General features: G+C 35.6%; 1 protein-coding gene and 1 long non-coding RNA gene across 2 annotated transcripts; both read right to left on the bottom strand.

Annotated features, from left to right (window-relative positions):
* Positions 1-1,327: 1,327 nt before the first annotated feature.
* On the bottom strand, positions 1,328-2,138 carry LOC107722890 (uncharacterized). Its single transcript, XR_001637858.1, has 3 exons — positions 2,120-2,138; positions 1,891-1,947; positions 1,328-1,343 (listed from the first exon to the last, which is right to left on the bottom strand). It is a non-coding gene; the product is annotated as an uncharacterized LOC107722890 (long non-coding RNA).
* Positions 2,139-2,144: 6 nt separating this feature from the next.
* On the bottom strand, positions 2,145-8,459 carry LOC107722887 (Fc receptor-like protein 5; the record flags this gene model as incomplete). The annotated part of the gene is made up of 9 exons (XM_016531380.1): positions 8,429-8,459; positions 7,843-7,878; positions 6,069-6,341; positions 5,546-5,684; positions 5,207-5,370; positions 4,833-5,132; positions 4,377-4,619; positions 2,582-2,695; positions 2,145-2,221 (listed from the first exon to the last, which is right to left on the bottom strand). Coding segments are annotated over exons 1-9 (1,377 nt in total), but the record flags the coding sequence as incomplete, so codon positions are not given.
* Positions 8,460-10,439: the final 1,980 nt, after the last annotated feature.

Below are 10,439 nucleotides of genomic sequence, written 5' to 3'. Positions count from 1 at the left end.
AGGACCAGCATATATCACATGAGCCACTGAAATGCTTCAGTCTTTAATCCCTTCAGATCTACAGAGTTGTTGCCGGTCAGTGGTGCTCAAAATGCTCAAAACACTCTTTTTTTTTCAGCCCATAATCATCATATAAACACATGATTACAGATGCAAGGTTTGTTTCCTGATGCTCAAAGTAACATTGTCAATTTAATAAACTTTTGTAAAGCCCAGCCAGTCTAATCACAACAGCACCCAAACTGCAACATACATACACATTCCTACATACATTCCTTTAACCCTAAAATGCAACACAATGTAATACAGAATTCAAAGTGCAGGGGGAAAAACTGTGCAAAAACTATAAGAAAATTTCTTCATATTAACAGTACATTGGACCCTATTTTTATGTTTTTGGAGTGCAATAAATATACACACTGTGCAGTACTAAATGATAATTCTCTCTTTCTTTCTTTCTTCCTTCCTTCCTTCCTTCCTTTCTTTCTCCCAATGTCAAGTACTGATAAATCTATTGCCATCAAGTGCTCAGTATCACAAAGATGATAAAGCGTTGATGATCCTGGTCATTCTCCAGCCCTTCTCAACCTCAACCTTCTCAACTCATCAGCGTCCTGGGATTGAAAGCTTCTCCTCTGGGTTTTTATTTAATCTGAGCATACGTCACATCACTAGATCCAGCACCTGAAAATATAGAAATTAATAAAAAAAATTAAACTGCACATTAAAATTAATAAAAAATGCTAAACTGCACATTTAAAATTTTTATATACAGTATTTGATTTCATTCTTAATTTTTGTATCTTAAAATATTTATAAAATCTCTACAGCTAAGGCATGTTATTCAGTGTTCTATTACAATTATATTATTGCAGCGAGTTATTATTGAATTATTGTACCAAGTGTATGCTGCACACTGGTGGTGGTTGAGGAGAGACCCCCCTTCCCCCCCTCCTCCCCACACACACACACATGATTGTAAAGCGCTTTGGGAGTACAGCAAAACACAATAAAGCGCTATACAAATACATCATTCATTCATTCATTAATATATATATATATATCCAATTTACCTCAAAATCAACATACTGTAATCTGCATGCAATGACCTTTTGGATGAATATCAAAGTTCACAGTTCACAGCCACAAACAGGTGTTTAATGCTACTGTTGTGATTCTTGTAGCTATCTAGAGTTGATGGAGAAATCAAAGGAGCTACTGTTGTGATCATAAAAGAACAGAGACTTTTGTTTTACCTTCGTTTTCTTTCTTTTTATTCTGTTTCTTAGAAGAGTTCAGTTCAATCTCAGCATAGGTGAGTTCAGTAGGCCCGCTTACACGGTCTACAATGAAAAATAAAGAAACAAATAAGACATGCATAGGATTTTCACATGGGCTTTTTACAGGGTCAAAGTTGTGCTATGTGAAAAGATTTGGTGTTAGAATGTTACGGCTAGATGCTTAGCAAGAGACACTTATTCGCGTGCCTCATATTCACGTGCTTTAGACAGTTAAAGAAGCACCATGCGTTGTATGAACATCGTTTCACCGTTAGAAGGGGAAATGTCAAACGGTGAAGGAAAATACATGAATTTGAATGAAGAAAATACCGTTTTTGAGTGTTTTTTACCTTCATAGTCCGATAGATTAATTCATGAAAAACTTAATAGTACAGTCAGCAATATATAAAATATGGATGTGCAAAGCTAGAGCTGTTATGTAAACATGTTGTGTGCTGCTTTCATCCAATCAGTGACAATGACACAGCAAATATGGAAATAAGAACAATAACCCAGGATTTAGGAATGTGAAGTACAAACAGTAGAAAATAACTACTGTTTCAGGAAAAACATCATGACATAAAATACTTTAAATGACATCATTAGTTACCTGTGTTTATGTCTTTATTGATAGTTGCATCAACAGAGTCATAAATATGAGTAGTTCCTGTAATAAATTAATACATTAAATAATTTTCAATAACATTTTTACAATTATTTTTGTCATGCATATCCTGAATTATTTCAATCCAACAGAAGATATTGTTGACACTGAAAATATAAATAATTAGGGGCTAAATATTTAAGTATTTATTTATGGTTAATGGGTAAAATCTGACCAGACAGCAGTGTGTTGTTTCCCGCGTCACTCTGGTTCTGCTCTGATGTCTGACTGCTGTTCTGCTGTTGACTGACACTAGAGCGAGACTGAGATCTTACACCTAAGATAACATAAAATGATTTGACATTGTAAATGTAAATGTAAATGTAAACAACATGTAAATGTTTTGAGGAAATATATGGGGTCAGTTAAAAAAAAACTGACTTCTGATCTCCTTAATGCATACATAAATGGCTAATTTGGAACACTGTGCATATGCAGCAACACTCAGAAATGTGTTTAAAATGGTCTCCCAGTCTGAAAACTACCCAAAAACCTCTTGAAACTAGCTAATTTACCAGCTTTACCAGGTCGGGAGACCAGCTAAGACCAGAAAGCCAGCTTAGACTGACGTAGGATGGTTAACAGACTGTAGTGTCTGCAAATGTGCCACTGAATTTTAATGTGGTAGAAGATGGACCTTTGTTGTTTCTGTAGCGCCACAGAAGGACCAAGACGACAATGATCAAAAATGTGACGGTCAGTCCTGCAGTCACTCCAACTATCATGAGATTGAACCCTTCAGATCTTGAGGCTGAGATAAATACATTTTACATTCAGATTAGTGCTGTAAATTATACAGGCACATTTCAATAGTTTTTATATTTCTTAGTCTCACCTCTGACTGAGATCCAGCTCTTGGGTGACTCTCCTCTCTCTGAGTGTTTGCAGTAGTAGAAACCCTCATGTGACTTTGAGACAGTAGAGATGATCATCTCTGTAGTTTGATTCTGGATGAGTGATCCATCTTTATAGAAATCAGCTCTGAGGTTTGGTGGGGTTGAATGTTGATATAAACAGCGTAGAGTCAGATTATCTCCTTTAGTCACAGGATGAACAGGACTCTCCAGAATCACATCAGCTACAGAACAGAGGAAACATGAACTGAGTGTAAATAGTAAGATTTCAGTATAGGAACAATATGGTAACACACACAAACACATACACACACACACACACACACACACACAAAAAAAGTGTTTTTTTGCCCACTGATGCTTCCTGCACAACAACTGCTGATTCAGTAAAAATATTATTATGAGAAAGTCATTTAAATGACATCATTAGTTACCTGTAATTATGTCTTTGTTAATCGTTTCATCAACAGACTCATAAATATGAGCAGTTCCTGCAATAAATGAATACATTAATTTCGAGTAGTATATTTTTCAAATTATTTTATCATGCATCTTATGATTTCAATTCCACAGAAAAAATATAGTGTTCAGGTAGGTTTAAAAATATAAAGCACTGAATGTTTTGTTATGCAGTTTTTGATAATAAAATAACATCCAGCTGAAATATGTCAGTTAAACAAATATCATGTTAAACTTGAGTTTTTCAGTTGTGAGATCAGTCCTGTTAGTTAAAAGTTATACCTGAGTGTCTTTCATCTCAGCTTGTAAAGATTTATATGTATTTATTTATGGTTAACAGTTAAAGACTGACCAGACAGCAGTGTGTTGTTTCCCGCTTCACTCTGGTTCTGTTCTGATGGCTGACTGCTGTTCTGCTGTTGACAGACTCTAGAGGGAGACTGAGATCTTACACCTAGTCAAACACACAATGATTATGTAAATGTTCTGAGGAAATTAGATAGTCAGAAAAATGACTTTAATCTCCTTTATGCATACATCTTTGGAAAATAATATAATGCTATAATTCATGATATCTGAATCTTCACCACACACTGTATCTGTTCTAAACCCCAGTGAGCTGCTTCACTGCCTATGTTGACCGCATCCTAACTGAAATAGAACGTGATAAATGACTCATTTGAAGCACCTTATATATGCACTTTACAACTCATGCATGATACAAACATCGGAGAGGATGGAGAACTTGACTTCAATTATTACATGAATATTATTATATTATCAGTATTAAATAAATAACAAACCTAGGCTTGTTTAAGTTGGTCTCCCAGCCTGAAAAAGCTCACAAGGTTTAGGATCAGAGTTAGTGTTTGCAAATGTGTCATTAAATTGTAATGGCAGATGATGAACCTTTGTTGTGTCTGTTGCGCCACAGCAGGACCAAGATGACAATGATCAAAAATGTGACAGTCAGTCCTGCAGTCACTCCAATTATCATGAGATTGAACCCTTCAGATCTTGATGTTCTGTAGGAAGCTGAGATAAATAAATTTTACATTCAGATTAGTGCTGTAAATGATACAGGCACATTTCAATAGTTTTTATATTTCTTAGTCTCACCTCTGACTGAGATCCAGCTCTTGGGTGACTCTCCTCTCTCTGGGTGTTTGCAGTAGTAGAAACCCTCATGTGACTTTGAGACAGTAGAGATGATCATCTCTGTAGTTTGATTCTGGATGAGTGATCCATCTTTATAGAAATCAGCTCTGAGGTTTGGTGGGGTTGAATGTTGATATAAACAGCGTAGAGTCAGAGTATCTCCTTCAGTCACAGGATGAACAGGACTCTCCAGAATCACATCAGCTACAGAACAGAGGAAACATGAACTGAGTGTAAATAGTAAGATATCAGTATAAGAACAATATGGTAACACACACAAACACATACACACACACACACACACACACACACAAAAAAAGTGTTTTTTTGCCCACTGATGCTTCCTGCACTTGTTTAATCAACCTGCTTTATGCTTTGATTATAAACTGCCAGTGAAACAAATACACACAGACTCACGGTGTACAGTGATATTAACAGGATGACTGTTCTCTCCAGATTCAGACTGACACCAGTACACTCCAGTGTCTGATGTGTTGATAGAGCTGATTGTACATGTAGATCCTGTTTGTGATGCCCGGCGTAATGATGAACAATCTTCCCACTGTCCACTCCCTGTGTATCTTCTCACTCTCCATCTATCAGAGTTACTCTGGTCCTCACAGCTCAGAGAGAGAGAGACCAATGTGAAGTGTTGAGTTCTGCTGGGACTGATGATCAGAGAGACAGGAGGAGAAACACCTGAGAAGGAAATTACAGCTACAATGTTTGAGAATTTAGTAAATTATCTTTATTAAAGATTAACCAAACATTTAAGTTCTGTTTGAACTCACCAGTGACCCATAGCAGTTGTTTGCTGCTGATGGTTGTGTAATAGGCTGGTTCTCCTCTCTCTGCTCTGCACACATAAACTCCTGTGTGATTTAGAGCAGCAGAACTGACAATGTAGTTTCCTCCAGCTCCTCTGCTGCTGTCTGAGAGCAACTTATAATGATTGCTGCTTTCTGTATAAAGTGAGAATGTGCAGATGTTCACAAAATAAATTAATTCTATATGCACCTCTAAATGGCTTTCAATGTAAACTAATGTATTTAGATTGATTCAATACTTATAATCTCAATAATATTTTTTTATAAAAACACTTTTAGTTATCACATTAAGCACATTATAACTTACCTGATGAAAAAGTTAGAGTGTACCAGCTGAATGTCCAGCCTGTAGAGGAGCTGTTAACCTCACAGATCAGAGTCACTGGATCTCCTTCAGTCAACCACTTCTGTGGAGAAACACTTAAAACTGCCTGGACTGTATCTGAAATAGAGAAATCACTCATTAATAACATGTTAAACGTGTGTGTGTGTGTGTGTTTTTGTGACATATGAGGACACAAATTTGTATAATGACATGGGTATGACATAGGTATTACAAGGAGAAGGTGACTTATGAGGACATTACCCCATGTCCCCATTTTTCAAAACGCTTATAAATCATACAGAGTGAGTTTTTTTGCAAAAATGCACAAAGTTTCCTGTAAGGGGTAGGTTTAGGTGTAGGGTTGGTGTAGGGCAATAGCACATACAGTTTGTACAGTATAAAAACCATTACGCCTATGGAATGTCCCCACAATTCACAAAAACAAACATGTGTGTGTGTGTGTGTGTGTGTGTGTGTGTATGAAGAGACGATCAAACTCACCTGATACTTTCAGTGTAACTGCATCACTGATGTTTGATGTTCGTGATCCTCCTCTCTCTGCTCCATAACAGAAGTATTTACCTGCGTCAGACTCAGTAACAGGACTGAATGTGTGTTCCTGTAGTTCACTGAAAACACTGTTTGAACTGTCTTTATACCAGCTGTACTGCCAGCTAGTGACTCCTTCACCATCAATGTCACATCTGAGAGTGACTGTCTCTCCTCTGAATACATGTTGATCAGGTTTAATGCTCACTTTGGGTTTTGGTTTTTCTGTACAACAACAACAACAACAATTCACAATGAAAACAATGTGCTGCTTTTACTGTATGAACATAGTTACTTGATTGTAAAAGAAAAATCAGGTTAGACTGAAATGTTGTTCTCTATAGCTTACGCTTATTCATTGTCTTATGAATCATTTTCATTGTGTTCTCAGAGCAGTTAATTATATGAGAAAAATACTTGCCGTATATTGTCACTGTTACTGGTTCACTGTAATTTGTGTAATGTCCTTCTCTACGTGCTCTACACCTGTACTCTCCTCCATCAGAGACTTTCACTGAATCGATTGTTTTAGTTGAAGCTTCAGTAGATTCAGTGTTTGAGTTTTTACTCCAGAGAAACTCCCATCCATCCCATGACTGATCCACCTCACATCTCAGAGTAACTGAGTCTCCAGTGAACAATGCACTCTGTGGCCGCACAGTCAGAGTTGGTTTGGGAATATCTGTCAGTATAAAATCATTAGTAGCATGAGCTGTGAAGGTGTTTCAGCAGAAGATTTCATCATCTCACTGGTAAATCATTAGTGCATTTAGATTTTCACAGACAATGTGCTCTCAGGAAAAAGGTATGAAAGCTGTCCCTGGGGCAGTACCTCTTCAAAAGGTACCCATCTTGGTACCATATTTGTACCCTAAAAGTACACCTAAAGTGTTCATATTAGTACCTAAAAGCTACAAAAGTGTACCTTTCGAAAAGGTACTGATCCAGAGACAGCTTTTGTACAGTGACAGTGATGCCAATATTCACTCTGCACAATGCAAAGAGTTAAAGGACAACCAAGATGTCACTTTAAGACCTACTAGGTGAGGTTCAATCCCATAAACTTTGAGTTAATAGCACAGATAATGACCCATTTTGCCACACCATCAACATCTATACCAGCAGTCAAAGAGACGCAACATTCAACAAAGTGTTGTGCAGATACAGCAGCAATAAAGTTCTAAATGGCAACGAGGTCAACAATAAAAAATAATAATTTCTGCCCAGTAGGTGGCGCAGTCACTAAACAAATGATCAGTGAGGCCTACAGAGTTTATTTCACCAGGAAAAAGCATTACAGCATTACAAAAGCATTACAGAGATAAATCATGACTACTTAATGTAATTTGGTAATGACTGCAAACATCAACAATCCAGACAATTTTTATGAGACTTAGTTTGACAATAATATGAACCAATTTTGTTAGAATATAAAATGAGAAGAAAACATGAACAATATTTTTTTACAATATTCAATTATTGCGACTTAAAAAATTACTTCAGACCAATGGGTTCAGAGTTGTAAGCAAAAGTAAAAAGGGGCTTGGTGTTTGACCCCCTAAAAATTTGAACACTCATATGAACACTTATACAATTTATTATGTCAAAATGTCAACCACAAAATAGAAAATTGAAAACCACAACCTTAATTTTGGAGTACCTCTGAACCTCATGTATTTAAATTTAAAAATACATTTTTTGGATTATTTGAATCAAATTCACTCACCTTTATTGTGTCCAGAGTGGATGTTTGAAATCAGCACTAAAAACACAAAGAGAAAAAATCATTACAGTGTGGTCACTGAGCTGATCAACTGTATATTATACATCAGACATATTATGAAGGTATATCTTCCTCCCTTGCTTGTCAAACACCATAATTTCATGCATAATTGTTTCATATTCTAGTTCGTTTTGTTGAGAAATGTATGTGTCCAGATAAACATTATCACATCTGATTGATATTTTATGTATTTTGACAAAGCAGAGAGAACTGGTTAACAAATTTAAAGCTGACAGTCTGAAGACAAGCAGAGGACTAAAAATTCATTCTTACTACATGTAAAGTACTATTGAACATCTTATTAAGGCAACAAGGACAATAACTATGAAAAACAAAACTACAGAACTGATTCAACAAACACCATTACAAAACACAAAACCGATTGTTTACTCATATATCATGGACTAGGGCTGGATTTGAAACTCTGAAAGCAGCAGGAAAGGGGAAAAAATTAAGGAACACTGAATCACTTGATCTTATAAGAGCAATTATCATCCACTGAAATACATACAGTGAAAATAATACTCACAGAGCACAAGAGGAAGTTGACTGAGCTCCATACTGACTGAATGATGACAGACGGTTAAAGACACAGACTGTGTTAAAGCCTCAAGACTTCCTGAAACCTGCAGTCAGATCTTTAGGAACATCATGACAAAGACATGCAAATGTACCTCATGCGTTACAGAATATCTTTTGATAATCTTATAACATGTTTTCAGAAACTTTCACACTGACTAACATGCAAGTTTTCTACAGAAATATTACCATGAATCATAAACTCAGATTTGGCATTATGAGAATAAGTAATATTCTGGTGTGTTTAAAGAATAGGGAAAATTTATCAATATTGTGATGGCTCTTTAGCATAATGGTAGTACTTTTGCATTCATTACTTTATGGAAGCAGCAGAAACTAGTGAACAACTGCTGCTCCTCTCACACTGGTTAATGCCACTGAACTGAAATAAAACAAAACAAACCACAACTATGAGCTCATCTCTGTCTATTTCTATTCTATCAGGCTTCTGTGTTTAAAAATATCTGTACATGTGAACACAGTTTAATATTCACCAAGACGAAGGATGGGAATCATGAAATTTAACAATTCTGTTTTGGGTTCCTCTGAATAAATTTGTCTCCTTAATTCAAATAACAATTCATTTAGTTCTTTTGAGGAAGAAACTTTTTGGGAAAAAAAAAATGCAATGCTTGTTTTACTCCACTCAGAAATCGGTTCGATTCTTGCAAAAGGTCATATATATTTTACTGTCATTTTCACAGATAACACACTTAAAGTAGCCCATTACAATGTATTCTCTACAACAATATTATAGTTATGATAAAAAAAGAGAAAAATTTGCTTCTTGTTCAGTTTAATTAATTGAAATGAGCTAAAGTAACATGCTTTTTGAACATTTTGTACCAACAAAAAATAAATCGTTGGTCCAACTTAATTATGATGCACATTTCCACGCATTTGAATTATGTTATCTCAACTTAATCTAGGTAAATAGAACCAAAGAGCAAAATTCATCTTCAACCAATGAGATCAAATCATGTTAATTTGAATTATCTTGTGGATTTAACTTGTACACAACTTACTCTTCTTGAGCCAATTCATTTTAACCACTTAATTACGACAACCAGAAATGTTTTAACTGAACAACTTTACTTACTTTAACCAGCTTTTGACTACTGATATTTCCACCAAAATGTATTTTAATGTACAAATAAATAAAATGCTCAATGTAAATGTCTTAAGTCTTTCTTTATTCCAATTTCAAAAGAAAAAGACAACAACTCCTGTTCAGTGCTGAGCTGTTTTCAAAAGTTTCAAAACTATCTTAGAACAAGATCAAAAATGCAGTATTTCCAGTATCAGTTTAAATAAACCACATTAGTATTTTTAAAGTTTCAGCTAAGTTGACATTTAAGTAACACAAAGAAACAAACTACAATGCAAAATACAAAAAAAAGAGGACTAACAATATTGATATTACAATCAAAAAGTACTGTGTTAAATAGAAAAAAATCTGCTAAGTGTTGAGCTTAGAACAAGATAGAACAGGATCAACTTACTGCAGCATCTTTTGGAAGACCTCAAATATAGATTTGAGTCTTCATGGGTAGCTAAGGTTAAAGGCATAAATGAGTCTGAATAACATGGCCACTGCCACAGCTGCATTCCTCAAAGAAATGAGAATGTCAACCCCTTCTGATCTACTGGGTCATGTCCTTCATGTCGAACAATGCAGATCCCAATTACTGTCTGGGCTCATGGCTTCTTTGGCAGTCAACCAATCACAATCCTGCGCAAAACATACAAAATATGCTGCATTTGTATGACATCTAATATTTAATGCAGTACAGGAAATAGATGAAAGTGAACTAGATGATGAAAGAGATAAGCATTTGCTTACATTGTACTCCTTGACCAGCTGTATATGGTCCTCATTCAAGCATACACACGATTTGAGGACGCATTCTCTTTGCACGTCAATGCTGTTAATATGTAAAAAAAAAAATTAAACAACTTAC

This window comes from Sinocyclocheilus rhinocerous, unplaced genomic scaffold (genome assembly GCF_001515625.1).
Source record: "Sinocyclocheilus rhinocerous isolate Xijiao unplaced genomic scaffold, SAMN03320098_v1.1 scaffold2740, whole genome shotgun sequence".
Lineage (NCBI taxonomy): Eukaryota > Metazoa > Chordata > Actinopteri > Cypriniformes > Cyprinidae > Sinocyclocheilus > Sinocyclocheilus rhinocerous.
The sequence above is the reverse complement of the archived record's forward strand: the minus strand, read 5'-3'. Positions and strand labels throughout refer to the sequence as shown.